Below are 18,008 nucleotides of genomic sequence, written 5' to 3' on the forward strand. Positions count from 1 at the left end.
GTTTAAATTAATGCATAATGAAAAAGAGCCCTATAGATCTACAATGTGAATAAGCAGCAACAATATAAAATATCTTGTACCCATCACATTTAATTGTTTTTGAATCACAAGCAAAATACATTTGGAAAGAGCCCTTCTGCTGTTTATGGTGGACCACTTACTATTTCTGTCTCCTTCTGCTAATGCTCATAGGTGACTTACTTTGATAGCGTCTCTTGACAATTCATGCATCTACCTTTGTTTTAGGGGCATGCAGTGTTAAGTTGCAGCCAGATGGTCTAGACAGATGATAAAAAAGTATGAAATGATACACCAGAGCACTTATCTCCTGCTGCCCTGTCACATTGAACAAATACTTAATGAAATCTGAAATTGTAATAGCTAAAAATATGTACTGCAGTACGATGGACTTTCACACATCCCTCTGGGATTTGATTGTCTTTTAAATATGGCTTCCGCAGAAAAGTTTCCTTTTGGTGTCCATTTCTGGACAAATTCCTAGTGAGCTGGTGACAGTGAGCTGGGCAAAGAGCATAATTATTTATTCTGTGTTAGGAATTTCATATCTCTTATTCTGGAAATTGCCCATAAAATTAGACTGTTCTTCAGTGTGGTTTGTTATTCACCAAATAATTTCTGCTGACAGCCTTGTTGGATGGAATGCTTGCCAGCAATTCATTTTGAGATCTTGCAATTCAAAATTTGAACCCTGTGATGAGACACAGGGTGCGTGTTTAGCTTCTGCCTTTGGCTTTTAGAACATTGCCCTTAGAATCAGATTTCTAGTGCACAATTACAAGTTCAGTATTTACTTTCCTAGAACATTCTGTAATCATTCATACTCACTGTACGTTTGCTGGAATGTTTGCAGAAAGCAATGTACAAAGGGCACAGACATACATATCATGAATGTCTTTAGAACTCTGAATAAATATTCATCAAATATATTCTGCACTTTTCATTCTGCTCCTTGTGATATTAGATGTTACCAAAGCTAATATCAAAGCATCAGAGGTGTGACAAATCTTCAGAAATAGTGCTGAAATCGTGATAGGTAGAGTTAAAAAGTACACAGAGCAGAAAAGGCAGTAGATTTTGTCTGAAAAACCTTTGTAAAGTAAATGTCTTGGAATTCTGTTCTCCTGCTTTGTCGGTATGAAATCTGACTTGATCCTGCTGGAATTTGAGCGCAGGGCTGTGGAGGACAGCTTTGGTAGATCTCTAAATCTCTGATCAGATCTTACTGCTCACATCCCAGCTGGTTTGTATTTGAGGAGAGATCACTTGCACAACAGCTAGCCTATTGTAATGTGATGCTGCAGGGTAAAACAGAGGCTGTTGCAATATATTGTGGAATATATTTTTTTCAGCCATTAATAAAGCTTTCCAATTTTGATGAATTTGTAGAATGCTTAGATCCACTAATGCAAGAGGGTTATAGGTTAAATCCATGTCTCGTGTAAGATTTATTCACTCAATTACGTTTTCCCAAAAGGGTTTCATCACTGTGCAAGGTAATGCATGAATGTACCCAGTCTTTCGTTTTAGCTTGAATACACTTTCAGGACTTTTGGATCCCAGCAGCAATAAATTGTAGACCATATTTTTCCTTGAAAGTTAATCAAGGGTAGAGGGCTTCCTTTTAGGCTACTGTGAGTATGTGACAACACACGTGCCCCTCACACGTGCGTACATTGATAGGAATTGCATCAGTGTTGTCACAACTATTAGTTCTGCTGCAATGACTGCAAATTTACCTGTAATAACAAGAATAATAATTAACCCCTCCCCTCAACAACAACAAAATTTAAGAAATCTTGTAATGAGGAACAAAATTTTTGTTGGTGCATGAGCATGGACAGTATTGTGAAGTTAGCCAAGTCTGAATTTGGCAATTTCTGTGTATCTATGTGTAATCAAGAATGAGTTTTCTTGCTTTTTTAGCTCGACCCATGTAGATGTCAACTCGAGTGCTGAAAGGCTACAATGCAGATTTCAGTTGTCAGCTTCAACGTTACCTTCTTTTGTTTTTTTAAGGTCCTTGATACCTGGAATCAGAAAGAGGAATTTTGCAAATGTTCTTAAATGTTCTTAACTGATCATCCCATTTAAAATAACCCTTCAAAGAGGTCAAACACGATGAGGTTTTCCCATCCTTTTTTTTCTTATTTTATTCTGTAAAAAATCTTGAACCTAAGAAGTCAACTTTATCACTGTTTCTGAAGGTGTAATCTGTAGGTCTCTTCCCACAAGATGCTGAGTATTTTGTTTCAGCTGAGCAGGGTATGTCATCCTGTGCTACGTGTTGGAGTATCCAATATCCTACATGTTGGAGTAGTCCTCTGCTCATTTTGCAAATGTTTCCCTGACCTGACTTTTTTTGTGGGTTTGCTATGCAGGGTGGCATACTTGCAAAGTCAGAAACAGGTTCATAAGTATTGCTCCTTACCTGTTGTAATTAGCTTTGGTGAGGTTGCAGTGATTCACAGCAATGATGAATTTGCTATTCAGAATGTTTCCCAGGATATATGGGACATAGGTGTCTATTCCCACATATACACTGACCATGTCACATCAGGATTTCGTGGCCTCCTGGTCAGGTTTCTCTCTCCTAGGAGCTAGATAGTAAGAAAAAGAGAAATCCAAGGCAGATACTGTATTTCCTGGCTCAGGTTTTCCGCTTAGCAGCTCTACAAGATGAGGATGCAGTGTAGAAGGATTATAGAAAATTATGGTTGTTAGTATACTTTTTAGTTACTTTTGATTTCATAAGGTTTCCTGCTGCCAGGCAGCACAAATTGCAAAAACAGAAGGTTACTTAACATACATCCTCTGGGGTGAACTTCCTAATCAATAGCAGTTTTAATTTACATCAGAATTAACTAACGGGACACTTTAAACAGCATTACTTACTTTCAGTTTATAATTTCCATGTCCATTTTATTTTGAACAGAATAATCCTCAGACAATATGGGAAGATTTGCAGGAAGTTACAAAATATTTCTTTTAGCTCCCTCTCACATACGCGGGGGCTGGTTCCTGAGTTTGATTAGTATTTTCTGTTCAATTAGTAAAGCAATGCCATTTATATGGAGGTTTTGTGATGCTATGGGTTTTAAGTTGTTTTAAGTTCTCTCTAAGCTGCTTTCATTTTATGATTCTAAAAATGCCACTTGTGAGCTCAAAATGCTTTTGTTGTTCCTTGTTCCCTAATGTGTTTGTCGTAGATTGCAACCAGGTTCTGTTTTAAGGCCAGCCAAGAGTATCCCTCAACAATCATTTATGCCTTGTTGCATCCATCATCTGTAGAACAGTTTCTCCCTCAACTGCCAGGAGCACTAGAAGCACAGTTGTCAGGATTTAAAGTGAATGAAGAGTGACTTGACAGGCAGAAATGATGTTTCCCATATGAGCAAACATCCATTCATAATTTTGGGGAAATCTTGGGGCTGTTTGAGCCGAAACATAAAGGTGGCCCAGTGCGAACAGCATGCAGCGAGTGCACACGGACACCAAGAATCCTTTGGTTGGCTCAACAAACAAGCAGAAAAGCCTTTCATTCTTGAGTATTTCTGTAATTATGGTCACCAGGATGGTTTCGCTAACACGCATGGTATCATGTTATTTCTAACTCACAAGTGATCGGATAGTCCACTGTTTTACCAAAGTATGAGGGTCCTGCAGATTTCAAGAACTCACATGCCAAGGATTACTGGCTCTGCTCTTCATATTATTGCCGCTGCCCTTCATACTGATAGGAGGTTTTTGCCTTTTTTTGTTAAATGCTTCGCTGTCCTTCCTAGAAAGCAAAATCAGAGCTACACTGCTGAGGTGGGCCATCACACCACATGAAAAACAAACGGCAAATAAATGGTGGGCAGCAGTCTTCCAGACTTCACTCTTGTGGCTTTTCTCCAGAGCAAGGGGAATTACAAACTGCTGTTGAGGATTTGTCTAATTTGCCTGGGATACCTATGCCATGTAAAGTAAAATGCTGTTGAAATTCATGAATAGATTTACGTGAGCCCTCTGTATTTTGAAAGCAGACTGAGGTGATTTCAGATTAACGTCTTCATCTAAAGCCATTTCCAGACAAAAGCACAGTACTTGAAAAGCAACCCTTGATGAAATAAGGCCTATTTATGTATGAGTGTTTGCCATAGTCCCTGTCACCATAGTAACTGAGGCCCAGATTCACAAAATCGTCTAATTCCCGCTTAAGCACCTGAGTACCTCTAAAGTTCTGGGCCTAAGTGTTTCCCAAGTAAATGTGAACTCACTATACAGGCCTTTTATGAATTGCAAGAACTTATCCCTTCTTCATCTTTTTGGTTTTTTTTTCCCTTCAGCAAGAAAGCTCTGGCTACGGGTGTAATGATTTTTTGTAGTCAGGCCATCAGTCATGCTGTGGAAACATGTTGAAGAGGTGGATCTAAAAGGTTATGCTGGAAACAGTCAGTTTCTGAGCTTCTGGACATGTGGGATCAGAGTACTTCATCACTGCTATGGGTCTGTTTTATGTAGCTGACTCCTTTTGACATGAAAGCATTTTGTCTTTGTCCGTCTCCTTTCACCTTGTATTTTGCAATTTTTCCAGAGGAACAAGTTAATATTAAAGAGTCAGCAATACATATGTGATCATTGATATAGCTGCCTTCATTTGCAGTTGATATGTTTCAAGATTAGGATCAAGGCTTTGTTTCAGAGCAGGAATTGGAGTAGGAACCACCAGATGGATCTCAGCATTGGGAAGATGTCTGCCAAGTGGCGCATCCTACCAAGGAGGCAGGCAGCTATACTCTTCACAGGCTATAGCCTCTGGTGTATCCATTGTCTGATAACCATAAACAACAGTGATTGAGTCTAGATGTGTCAGATATGTGAGTCCTTAAACTTCAGAAAGAAGATGGTGGAAGAAGATTGCTAGCCATGTGGGAGTGCTTGGGAATGGCATGCCTTGTCACAACTGCTGTGCTTTGATCCCCAGCACAGCTCAGGAATGGACTTGTTTGGAGCTGGTGCAGAGAAGTCCCCAGTACATGGGAGTTGCACAGGCTCATCTACACAACTGCTCTCCTACTGCCTATCAAACCTACCTTAGTCCCAGGCAATACCACCCCAAAGTAAAAATGCAAAGACTAAATAAGTAATGGAAGACTCAGTAAGTAGGGAGCATATGTCTCAGCTTGACTTCTGCATCACAGAATAAGCCTAACTGTTGCTGGATAGCATAAGAAATGCTAGCTTTTGAAGCTATGCTTAGTTACTTGCACTTTACAATCAACAATACCAGGCAATGTGCAAATAAATTAAACTTACTTGGTTTGATGGCAAATCCATTTTGTAAATGCATCACAGACAGTTACTGTTTGTCACACGTCCATTCTCTGGCACCAACAGGGAAAAGAGATTGACTAGGGTCACAGTGTCTGGAGTACATGACATACTGTTTCAGAAAAAAAAATTGCTGTAGTTTTTTAACTGGTTGCAAAACCACTAGAAAAAAAAACAAAAACCAAATCACTATAGCTGGAGAGATCACAGAAGTACACAGTTTAGAGGCCAAAGCTGATCTAGAAACAAATTCCATTAAAGAAAAGTTCAACAAAGAATAATGTCAAAAAAAGATTGGAAGCAATGGTATGTTATTTTTTACAAAAAAAGAAAAAAAAAAAAGAAAAAAAGTCTAGCTTATGAAGTTTTTTTAACACCTTAAAGAATATTTAATTTCTTATCTGAGGTTACTTAAAAGGTTAAGCACTGTAAAAACTTGAGAGTGTGGAACCGTGAGAACACCTAAGTGTGCTTTTTTTTTTTTTTTTTTTTCTTTTTCCTGAAACAGCCTTTACAAGTTTATACTTGTTATACTGCTGGAAAATAGCCAGCTGTCATGCTCCACTTTCCAAGAATCAGAAAATGAAGTAACTTCTGACCAGTTACCAGCAAATATCCCTAGGGTAGGTAGGCAGGCCTCATGCCAGTGATGCTTGCTGGCATTAGCAGAATTAATTAGACACTGCAACACTGAGGAACGAATCCTTCCGGCAGGAGCTCAGAACATGTGGATAGGTTAGAGATCAGGCCTTAGTGAGTAAGATTGGAAAGAGGGATGATTGTGCTCCAAAGATACTGAAACTCAGGTTAAGCTGGATGAGAGTAGCTGTGTATGATGCACAAGGCATTTAGATGCCTTTGGTAGGCAACGGAAGGAATTGGACGACATGTCCAGGGTGAGACATCTCGGCCCGAAGCAGACTTCTAGCTTAGGTCAGATGAGCTGCCTGCTGCAGAGCCTGTGGCTTTTCAGTGACTCTAAAGGGTGATGTGCACTGGTGTCCACAGTGCAGATGTCTTAAGGTGACAGGAATTTCCATACACACCCCCTTTACTTTCTTTGCATAGCTTGTGAATAGGCTATTCACATATTACTGGCAGAAGTGATACCTCTGGCTAATACTGTGCTGTACTGACTGTTCACCATTGAAGTCAATCTTGATGCATTCTTCGTTTCTGCTCAGGGGCGGCCTAAATAAAAAACTTATGGTCTGTGCTAGGTAAGAGGAGTTTGGAAAAGGAAAATACAGTGACCTTAGTTGTTTGGTGTATCTTATGAAGAAAGTACTGTGATGAAGACATCTCCTGCTGAAGTTGCCCTAGACAGTAACTGAGGCAATATGCTAGTCCATGTACAAAATCTTCCTATGTTTGGTTTTAATTTTGCTTCCTTGTGGTGACTCCTAAGATTTGCTGCAAAAATACTTTGAATTTTAATACACGAATGATTTACAAACTGATTCAGATTCATTTGTAGTTTTCTATTTGGCAATTAGTTTGTGCAAATACAGTTTGGAATGGTTTGTTCATGAGCTGTTTGCTGTTTATGGTTAGTCATCCTTAAATGGCTGCCTAAAATATGGGTTATTTTTTCCATTTGCTTCCTGGTGGACTTGAATAGCAGGTGGTGAATTTTCAGTTGAAGAACCTATCGTATAAATTTGAAGAGTCATTTGTGTCCTAATTAATGAAAATACTGGGATTCACGAGTGTTTTTACAAATCTTTGGCAGTTATTCAAGCACCAGAGTAAACAGATCTGGCTGATCTTACTCACAAAAAATATCCACAAAGTGGTTTTAAAATCATGTAGCTATTGATCTTCCCTCTCTACACAGAAAAATAACTATTTAATTTCAAAGGAAACAGTTACCCAGGGGTTACTGCCACATCTAGAAAGTTATAGGAGTTATAGGCTTCTGTCAGTGAGAAGAGTTATATTTGTGTGTTAGAACAAACTGTACCAACAGGTAGCCTGCAGTGTCGGATTTTACGGTTTTCATGATTTCTTCCCACTGTTTTGCTCTGCTGGTTATGTGCAGTGCCATAATACCACCCTAAATTTTAGTTTGCTCTGTCAGCACGCCTGGTGTGACACTGAACGCCTTCTGGATGTGCACTTTGTAATAAGGGTCAACACCTTTCGGTCAGGGTGTGTGCTTCTCATAGGCTTTATTCATCAAAGCATCTTTTCCTGCAGGAAGACATTTTGTAGCCATTAAAGAGCTCCTGCTCTTCTAAAGATGTTGTGCGAGGGAAACTCCAGGTATTCTGCTGTGCTGCCACCTTTGCAGAATTGGAGAGGGGATTTATTTGGTGAAGACCAACTATGACCCTTTGTAAGCAAACAGGTATTTCCACAGTCTGTCTCCAGTGACTCAGGCAGTGCCTAGGAGAATAAATGTAACGGATTATAATGCTTCAATTCAGTTGGCTGAGTGTGAATGCCTAAAGAAAGTAATGCTTTCAAATAGAAAGGGAGGAATTTTTCCATCGCCTACCTATGCCAAGTGGAGCTTATGAGGTGCATTCCAGCTAATCATTTATTTCATATGTTCAGGGAGCTAATTTCAGTGTTGCCGTAAGCAGCAGTAGTGTAAATGGGTGAGATCCTAATCACTCTCGTGCAAGCAGAAATGGGAAGAAGCTGGGTTCAGAATGAGTGCCTTTCGAGTAAAATGGTCAGAAAACAAGTTTATGTGGATGTAACCAGTGAGGATAAATAGAGCAGTGTGTGCCTATTTCACAGTTAGCACGTGCTCTGAAAGGTTTAAATTTGTACGTTGTCAGGATGAAAGAGGAAACTGAAACAGAAAAGGGGACTGAGCAAACTTTGTGAGAGAACTATAAAGGATTATTTATCCCAGTGCTCTTCCTTATGCAGGTATTAATCCATGGGCAAATCCTTCAATTTGATGGACCCCTGCTGGGTTAACTGCACAGGTCACAGAGATGATACAGCATAGATTTCTGTTGAAAACATTGCTTTAAGAGAGAAAAACCAAACCTTTACAAGGGCTTTTTTCATTAAATTAATGTTTTGCTGGAGGAAGAGAGCCTTGGTAGATTTTTTTTCCCTGCTTAAATATATTTGATTCTTAAAAATATTCATAGATTTCAGTTTGCTTTTGTTTGGCTTGGGAATTGACAATGAGAATATAACTTGGTTCTGTGACATACTGGATTGAATAGACCTTGTCTTTACAAAATAAGATATAAGACATTTCCTACCCAGAAGGCTTGTCTTTTTAGTGTGTTAAACAAGAGCATTCCCCTTACGGATATAGCTGTACCTAGTTAAGCTAAGCTGTCACTTCTGTCAGTGAGAGAAGGTAAGGAAAATTTGGGTTGCATGTTAAGCAGCGTGTGCTTCTTTACGGTATCCTTCTGCATTGGCTTAAATGAGGATACTCACATCTTCTGTTCCTTTTTTCTTCCTATACATAGAGAGAAAAACATGTGCAGAAGAACTACTGCTGCACATTAAGTTAAGCCTAAAAGCAGAGTGCAGGTCCTGGTGTCTGTAACAACCACAGCAGTTTACAAGACCTTAGGATCCCTCACTAATGTTGATGGGAGTTTTTCAACTGACCGCTTTGATAGCTGGAGCTGACCCTTAATTAATAAATGAGGAAGGTTGAAATGCTCTTACCCAGAAACGTAGATGCAGCCACTGTCTATACTTCTCACTTGCACTTGTGTGTGGAAAGGATTAAAACTCCGGTTATGGAAAGTGTTACCCTCTAACATTAAAAAAAAAAAAAAATCTAAATCAAAATAAAATATTTTGTTTGACTCAGAAGTAATTTTTTAATTCTTTTTTAATTGCCATTTGTACAAAACCTATTCCTTAAACAGCAGTATGTTACATCTTTTCAGAGTTTCTATAGAGCAGAAAATAGTGTGATGAAATTTCTGAGGCTCAAGCTAAGCATCTCTCAATACAAGTCCAAAGTGGATTTGTGCTCCTGAGTAGCATGACAATGGAAAAATTTTATAATAAGAAATATTCTTTGTATGTAAATGTGCAGCTGAAAAGGAGCCTTTATAAAGTGCTACCTAAACTCGTACTGTTGAATAGATAACTATGCTTCTGTCTTCAGATCTGAATCTCTTGTTACAATGGCAGTACTTAAACTTTTAAAAGGCATCTGTTTTAGCTCGATCACCTACTGGCTAGAAAATCATTGTACTGACAATATTTATGAAAGCTCATATACAATCTAAATAAAAATGTGAATACAAATATAAAACATGAAAATCACAAACTCCTTGCTCATATTTTGATCTTTCCAACTAGAAATTGAAATGTTTGCACCAATTGGAATTAAAGTGTGGAAGGAGCCAAACCTAGCAGTGTAAGTTGCTGTTCAGCTTTTTACAGGTGTTTGCAAAATGGTAAATTTGAAGAGAGTGGAGAAACTGATACAAAGCAATATTTTAGAAGTATTTAAAGCCTAGAAGCGTGGAAGAAAAGCCATGTAAATCAACTGAATTTTGGGAGGCTGTAATGGAAATGGCATAGTATGGACATCTGTACCTTTGTGGGAGCACTGCTACTGATCTGCGGCTGAGAGCCACAAACGAAGAGCTGGTGGCGAGGAGGAACATGGGCTTTCTTGCATGAGGTAATAGCAACCAGGCAGCAGCTTTGGAGGGCATCCCTTTCATCTAACTTTGGGTGACACTGTGTACCTAAGGTAGCTGAACAAATCAGCAGCCTTTACCTTCTGCAGAGCTGCCAGTGGCAATGTGGAGTGTCTAGTTCTAATTAAACTATTAATTCAGGCTGTTGGATTAGATAAGTTAGATAATATGGCTACTCCCTCAAAATATATGATTTGATTATAGATATCTTTAAATATAAAGCCCATTATTAATTATGTGTGTATAAGTGAGACAGCAAGCTTGGTTGAAAATTAATTGACTTTCCCTACCAGTGTTTACTTTAGAGTATTAAGGCATTTTGGCTCAACTGCAGTCATGAAGATACAAAACTCATATGGCAACTTTTTAAAAGGATTAAACACCAGCTAACAGAGGTCTCAGAATACAAGTGGGCACAGGGAAGTGTGGACGAGCAAGGGCGTTTTCAGTGGCTTCTCCCTGGACTTGCTTCTTGGCCATGTGTTATTGACCTCCTTGTGTTGTGATCTGTGTGCTTTTGGGGAGGTGAGAGGAGGGGGAGAAGGGACGGCGGGTCGTGGTGGGTCTTTGATGTACTGCAGAGATGGAGTGTGCAGCCTCCTCCCCCACCTCGCCAGCCTGAAAGCAAGGTACTGGGTCAAGTTTCTCAGCCTTTCTGCTGTCTCCCCTGTGATGGCACAGCTGTATCAGTATGTTTAATGAAACAATTATCCTCTTAGTCATTTCTTCCAGAGAGTCCTTTGAAAAGTGGAAATTTGTAATACAATAAAATACCACTGCTGTTTGCAGCTGTGAGCTATAGTAGAACAAGCTATCAGTTTTCTACTGCAAGTCTTTAGTCCTGCTGCCAACAACCACCTTATATATGGCTATAAATCTTCCAGGAGTGTAATAAAGGTGAACTGCATGTCACTGTAATGGGATATGTCTTACATGAAGACAGAAAGCATTAGGAATTCTGTGTGTAATAGCCAGTGCTTCCCAATATTCATGTCAAAACAGAGGATGTAGTACTGTGGGCTGCAGAAGTCATTCAGACGTATCGCAGTTTTCTGTCCCTAAGTACTCTGATTTTATCATAGCAGTGCTGCTCTGGTTCGGGAGTTCCTGGTATTCATTTTATAAACCTTATTCTGAGGTGCTCGCAGCTTTCTGCTCTGCGTATCAGAAGTCATTCTGGAGAAGGAAATTCCCTTAACTCAGTTGATACTGTTTTATTTATTCATTTTCCTTTTTTAACATTAGAAATACTTCAGCCAAATTGTAAGTCTGACTGAAAATTCTACCTCTTTTGCAAGTACTGGAATCATAGCAATTTTATGAGGCATTTAGAGACCCAAAATGCAAATAGGTACCTAATGAGATTCACAAAAGAACCTGTTTCCTATTGAAGTAAATTAGAAATGTAACTTGGTTGTTTCTCTAGCTTTAGGAACTTAAATACCTTTAAAAAAATGATTCTAATTCATTTGGACACTTTTGAGAATTTTACCCCAAAGCTTGATTTTTTTCATGTGAAAGTCAGTGTCTGGTACTGAACTGGATAAATGCATAAGTGTTATCTCATGGATTTTATTTCAGAAATGTTCAGCTGTTTCTAAATGATTTAAAACTAAACATAGTTAAAATACTACCAATGTACATGAGCTTTGTCTCTCTCCTTTATGAATTAAACATAGAGTTGTCACTATTTGTGAGCCTAAACAACCCACAATAATATTTATTGTTTTGTAAAGTTGTGAAAATATTTAATAAAAGTATTCGCTGGCTCTGATATTCATGGTTGGACAACAGCATCCCATTATTAAATGCCGATCCACCATTCCTGCATTCCAGCTATTGTAATTTTACAGTGCCTTTTGGTCAAATTAAGTACTGCAGTAAGCAAGTACAATTCCTGTGTAGAACTGCAGGATGTTATTCTTGAGCAAAATTTGGCATTTTGCCTAGCTGTGTCTCACCTCCCACTCAGCCTGCGTGGCACAAAGAGGCTGACTGGGGAGGAGAGCAGAGAAAGCGGAGAAAGTAGAAGAGGAGCAACTTGATAAGAGTCTTCAGCGTGGTTTTTGTTGCTGCTCGTCAGCTTGCTCTTATGAAGAGATGTTACGTATTAAGAATTTGCTCCTGTCACCTAGCTTTTTAACTCGAAAGGTATTCTGTGTGTGCACATACACGTGAGTACATAACTTGTCCTAATGCTCACAGAGGTAAAAACATAGAAAGCCTGATACTTTGGTGGTGTTGATTTTTTCTTGGAATTGCACAACGTTTTTATAATTTGTGTTTATATCAGTGTAATGATCCCAAGATCTATCTAGTATGACTGTAGTCCATACAAAAATAAGCCACATACATACAAAATTATGTCCATAACCACAAAGACATGGCCTCCTTACTAACCCACATTCTGCAGTTCCTTTCCCGTAGAAACAAGAGTCTAATGCTGTCCCACTCTCTCCTTGAAGAAGTTAGGATTCTTGCTTGCCCTGCTTTCCACCTTTTCTATATCTAGGTGAATGCAAGGAAAAGAGAATAAAGGCAGAATGATGTCAGGACTGAAATTCAGGACATGGCTCTGAGCGGCAACCCTACAGCTAGCTTAACTTCAACAGAGGCTGCTGCCTGGGTGGTTCAGGTTCCTTCGGTCGGGTGTCCTGCACGACACACACGCGTGCGTCAAGCTGTCACGCAGGTGGCGGTGGGAAGGGCTGTACAGCTCACTGCAGGGGGCGGGGGAGTGGACGTGATTCAGTGACCAGAGAGAGCAGGGCACGGTGATCAACGAGGCAGGCTCACAGTTCAGTACCCGACAAAAACTGCTGTGATTGTCTCCATTCTTCATCCCTAACATGGTTTCTAATAAGTCTAATGGAGAAGTTTGGTTTCTCTGAACATGGTCTTTAAAAATGATGTCCGGAGCTGTGAATGCTTGCAGCAACTATCCCCTAGCAGATCTATTTCAGAAAGATCCTTATGAATTCTTTCAAACGGTTTCTCAGAACGTTTGAAGCTTAAATCCATGACCTCCTGATGCCCTTCATAAAATCTGAAATTCCTTCATTTCCAGAAGACATAAAATACCTACCAATTGCATCAGATTTCAAAAATTTAAGTTCTGAAGAAACTCAAGTCTCATTTGGGCCTATGGATCCATTTGTTGCATCCTGTACTTCCCAGTACAATAAGACTTTCCTTCAACCGAGAAAAGTGTTAGTAGTATCATTTCAGTAGGCCTTTGCAGGGTATTTTTTAGTCATCAAAGTCATTGCAATTGTTTCTTTTCCAGTGTTTAATCTTTGATTGCTGCACCCCACACACCCAGCTCTACCACCCTTTGCCTGTAGCGTTTGTGTTTCAGACTGGACACATAAAACTTTAAGGCATTTCTCTTTGCTGTCCTATGGTTCAGGAAATTTTAGCATGAATTTGTTGTGTGACCTTTTGTAAAACTTACATTTAAATGCAACTGCGTCTTCAGTTTCTGCTTGTTCTAATAAGGGAATCTCCTGTTATATAAAACATACAAACTTTTAATGATACACATTGGGAACCCGAGTTCAGAGACTCTGCAAATGCTGGTCTGTACCTTGGAATTACACAGATCAGAGCGCCAGCCGCTTGGAGAGCACTGATATGTTATGTTGCTCACAGAAACGCTCTGTAGCAGGAGAGGCGTGCTGAGAAACCTTGTTACATCTTACTTTACTTGAAAACCAGACAGCATTGCTGAGCAGCAACATTTGTGCTCTAGTTCAATTTTGCTTGCTCTGCTTCATGCATTGAAGCTGGTGTCTCTTAGATGGTTGTTACATTTCCAGTTAATAATAGCAGGAGTTTTATAAAAGTTAATTCAAAGAAAGTTCGTCAGGTGAAAAAGGTAAGAAAGGTGACTGAATTGAAGCTGTTCCTCAGCCTCTGAAAAGACCCGTCTTGCACACTGCAAAACTGTAATAGATGCGCAAGCCTGCATGGGTATTAAAAGGTGTGTTAGATGGTGTTCACAAAAGGTAGTTTAGAGCCAACGAGGTGCTGTCGAGGCATCAACGAGTGTGTAGTATAAGTGTGTCTCAAGAGACCAGCTTGCTTAAGTTTTCATAGTTTGGCTCATTGGAAGGCATTATGTTGCTTCTGGTTTAGTCTATCTTTGTGGACTGCAGAGATTACAGCCTTATGTGCATAAGGAAGCATGTGTTGCTTCTTGCTGTCTTCTGTTTCTGTTGTTAATAATATAAGCAGGGAGCAAAGCTGTATGCTAAAGTTTCCTTGTTGAATCCTGTGACCCTTAATTGGTATGCCCAGCATTTAACTAGAATTTTTTTTAACTGAAAGGTATTCTGTCTGCTCCAAATACTTTGTAAACTAAAATGCCTAATAGCTTGCAAATAAAACTAGGCTCTCTCAAGGACAGTGTGATTTTAATCATATGCATGCTTGAGTCTGATCCCACTGAGGGGCCAGACGGGCCCTCAGACCCAGGCAGAATCGGCTTCTATCCTTAAAAACACAGCCACGTTCACCACAGCATTGGAAAGAGTCTCATGTGGGCAAAATGATTCAGGTTACACTTGTTGAAGTTTATTGTGCTATTTGGCAAAACCTGTCTACTTATATTCATATCAGGTGTCAGAGTAGAAGAATTTATGCTGAGGAAAAACAAAATATATCACACAGTAATAAAACAGAAAAATCAGAAAATAACTGGATCTTTTTTTTTTCCATATTTCAGAATATTGCAACACTTTCACACTACCGCTGAAGATTACACCATCATTTTCACATCTGGATGCACAGCTGCACTTAAACTGGTAGCAGAAGCATTCCCTTGGATACCTGAAGGCACAAAGCAACCCAGCAGTCGATTTTGTTACCTAACCGACAGCCACACATCTGTGGTGGGTATGAGGGGGATAACTGCCTCAATGAATGTTTTGTCTGTTCCAATAAAACCAAAGGAAATCTTGTTATCAGAAGAAAACAGGTTACCAGCTGAAGAACAAAACTGCACAACACCTCATCTTTTCTCTTATCCAGCTCAGAGCAATTTTTCTGGTACCAAATATCCGCTTTCATGGATACAGGACATAAAATCTGGAAAACTCTGCCCCATCAAAATACCAGGAAAGTGGTTTGTTCTACTAGATGCAGCTTCATATGTGAGCAGCTCTCCATTAGACTTAGGAGTTCACCAAGCTGATTTTATCCCCATCTCATTCTATAAAATCTTTGGATTCCCGACTGGTTTAGGAGCGTTATTGGTAAACAACCGGATTGCCCCCCTCTTGAGGAAAACCTATTTCGGAGGTGGAACTGCAGCTGCCTACCTCGCAGGAGAGGATTTTTATTTCCCAAGGAAATCTATAGCAGAAAGGTAAGGCTTTGTTTAACAAAACAGATTTTTTTGCTGATACTGTTTGCGTCAGACAGATATCTTAGGGTTGGTGCATTTACTGGGCTGTGACACCTGTGCTTCTTTATGCAGTTGGATAGGTATTTCACATCTAATTCTGTTTTCTTCTTAGTATTGTTTTTCCTGTCTAAAAAACATAATCTGAAATATCTACCTTCCTTCCCTGATCTACTTTATTACAACTGGTAAAAATATAAGGCTTCATTAAGTGACATAAAGGTCAATCCATTCATTTTTTAATTTATATTTAAGATATTTCGGTGGAACCCTGATTTGTTTTTGAAGCACTAGACCTGGAGCAGCCAGGCCAAGGTTGATCACAGAGTATAATGACCCTCAGTGAAATTGGAAAGTAAGGTCCATGTATTTCACTGGAAAGGTAGCATGCTTTGCTCTCAAGAGAAGCTTTATCAGAATACCATGTACAATAAGATAAATTACCTAGGACAATTATTTGTAGCACTCTTATTCCCTGACTGAGGTTCTGGAGATGCTGTGAAGCTCTCCTACAGAAAACAGAGGACACGTGAAGGAGGTCAAACATACACACATGAGGAAATGCAGGGCAATGGATAAGCATCCCCAGTCCCTTAATACATTGAAATGCCACTCTTAGCGATGCTTGATCTCTCTGCCTGTCTCCCTCATGCCAGTAACAGCTTACATAAATGCGGTAAAGATTCTTCCTTCCTGTCTCACATCCAATACATCTGCACAAAGGAGATGCTTGAGATCAGCATTTAATATTATATTATAGTCCTTGGGAGAGGATAGAGGTGAAAAAGGGAAACGATAAAAAAAGCCATTCATGCCTTGCATTTGTTTATGGATGTGTATTCAGCAGCACAATGTCCTGCATCTCGCATGATGTAAATGTCTGACCTTTCACTGTACATGTAGTAATGCATAACGATGCTTCATGTGGGTGCACCTCTTCTAGGTGTGTGCTTTGAGTCCTGCTGTGGGGATTTGGTTCTGGACTGATAAATGCGGAGGCTTGCTGCATTAGCCTGGCTCCCTTGCCATATGAGGCCATGCGTTATTTCTGAAACAGGAATTGGTAGGATGAGCATCCAATTAATCTTTTGATTTAGAAATAAAAACAGGGAACCAGTGGCATTCTGACCTCTGCTTCTGGTTTTTCAAACTAAAAAGGGTTTGAAGTGCAGCACTCACTGAAAGTCAGGATGAAAGGGCATAAAAATCATGGGATCCTAGGGTACTCCTGAGTCACCTGCAAGCCAAGGAGAAAACCTGCTTTAATTTGACCTGGGCAGGCTCTAATTTCTGAGTGGCTTTTCTAGAGGTAATTGACACACAACTCCTGAGATTGCATAGCGGATAAAAATATCTGAAATGTGTTTTAGATCTCAATTCTGCTTTTATACTTCTTTTAATTGAGAGGGAAAAGGTATGTGGGAACCTTGAGGGGAGCTCTCTCTCTGGTATCTTTTTCAAGAGTTTTCAGAGGTTGACTAATTATAAGCCTTTCAGTTATTTGAGGCTCCCACTCCTTTCAAGGACTTTTTTTACTGGATCAGAAGAAGGGCCTGCTTTAACCTTTTTCTACTACAGACTTATAAACAAAGGAATTTGTCCAATTTGATTTCTCAGTCAGGCTGGGTACAGAGTGCTAATCTTGGTATAAGGGAACCTAGCTCAAGTAATCAAATCTGACAGCTGGATACCCAGGCATGTGATACCATGTCCCATTGTACACCAAAGGGTCACACAGACAGTCTGTGTCGTTGTACATAGGTAAATATTTACATTTGTCCTCATCTAGTCCTTTGGTTATTATTTGAAAACCTAATATTTAAAAGTTCATGTTTAGAGCATTATTGATGCTGTCCGTAATCCCTAGTGAACTGTGGAGACTTAAACTCCTACCTGGAGAGGCTTGAAGTTTTCAAAGGTAGGTCAGGAATGAGGATAACTACTTCCTTGAAAAAATAAAAACAATAACATTGAAATTCTCATTCAATGTCCTCCAAGCTATTTCATCCAAATTTTTTTTTTTTCTTTCAGATGTTATGTTTTTAAAGTGTTTTCCTGATAATAAAATACAGAGATAGAGCAGTTAGGAACAGTACTACACTTCAAATGAACTGCCAGGCCACCGTGGCCAAAGCTAATATGATTACCTTATCTGTGGGCTATGTTTCCATTTCTTTGCTAGTGACTGAAACACCTGGGTCATTATTTCTCACATAAACAGCAACTCTAGCCAGGTTTTATCCCTGCCAAATTGCAGTTAGGAGCCTCCATCCTTGGAGCTATCCAAACCCAACTGGAGAAGGCCCTGAGCAACCTGTCCAGCTGGATATGCTTTGGGCAGGAGGTTGGACTGGAGATCCCCAGGGGTTCTTACCAGCCTCTGTGCTTCTGTGATTGATTCTGCGCACCTCTACCGAGCTCCATCTGCATTCTCTCTTTAGGCATGTCTTTGTGATTTCAAAAGGTTGATTTCTTAAAATTGTTTTTTAAAAAAACCTTGTTTGCAGTGCTTGATTAACATTGGGATTGAATACACTGAAACATGTCATTTCATGTGGTAATTCATAAGGAAACTTGAACTCTAACAAATACCATTGGAAAAGTGGATTAGGATATGTGTGTCT

At 39.5% G+C, this 18,008-nt stretch overlaps 1 protein-coding gene across 1 annotated transcript in view; it reads left to right on the plus strand.

Annotated features, from left to right (window-relative positions):
• Positions 1 to 18,008, plus strand: part of MOCOS (molybdenum cofactor sulfurase) — a gene marked incomplete at both ends in the record, with an annotated part of 226,319 nt that overhangs the window by 69,441 nt on the left and 138,870 nt on the right. The window contains one exon of the mRNA XM_082310662.1: positions 14,707 to 15,348. Within this exon, the coding sequence (XP_082166788.1) occupies positions 14,707 to 15,348 (642 nt within the window). The remainder of the gene's footprint in view (positions 1 to 14,706; positions 15,349 to 18,008) is intronic.

Source organism: Platalea leucorodia (genome assembly GCF_965183815.1).
Source record: "Platalea leucorodia genome assembly, chromosome: 1".
Taxonomy (NCBI): Eukaryota; Metazoa; Chordata; class Aves; order Pelecaniformes; family Threskiornithidae; genus Platalea; species Platalea leucorodia.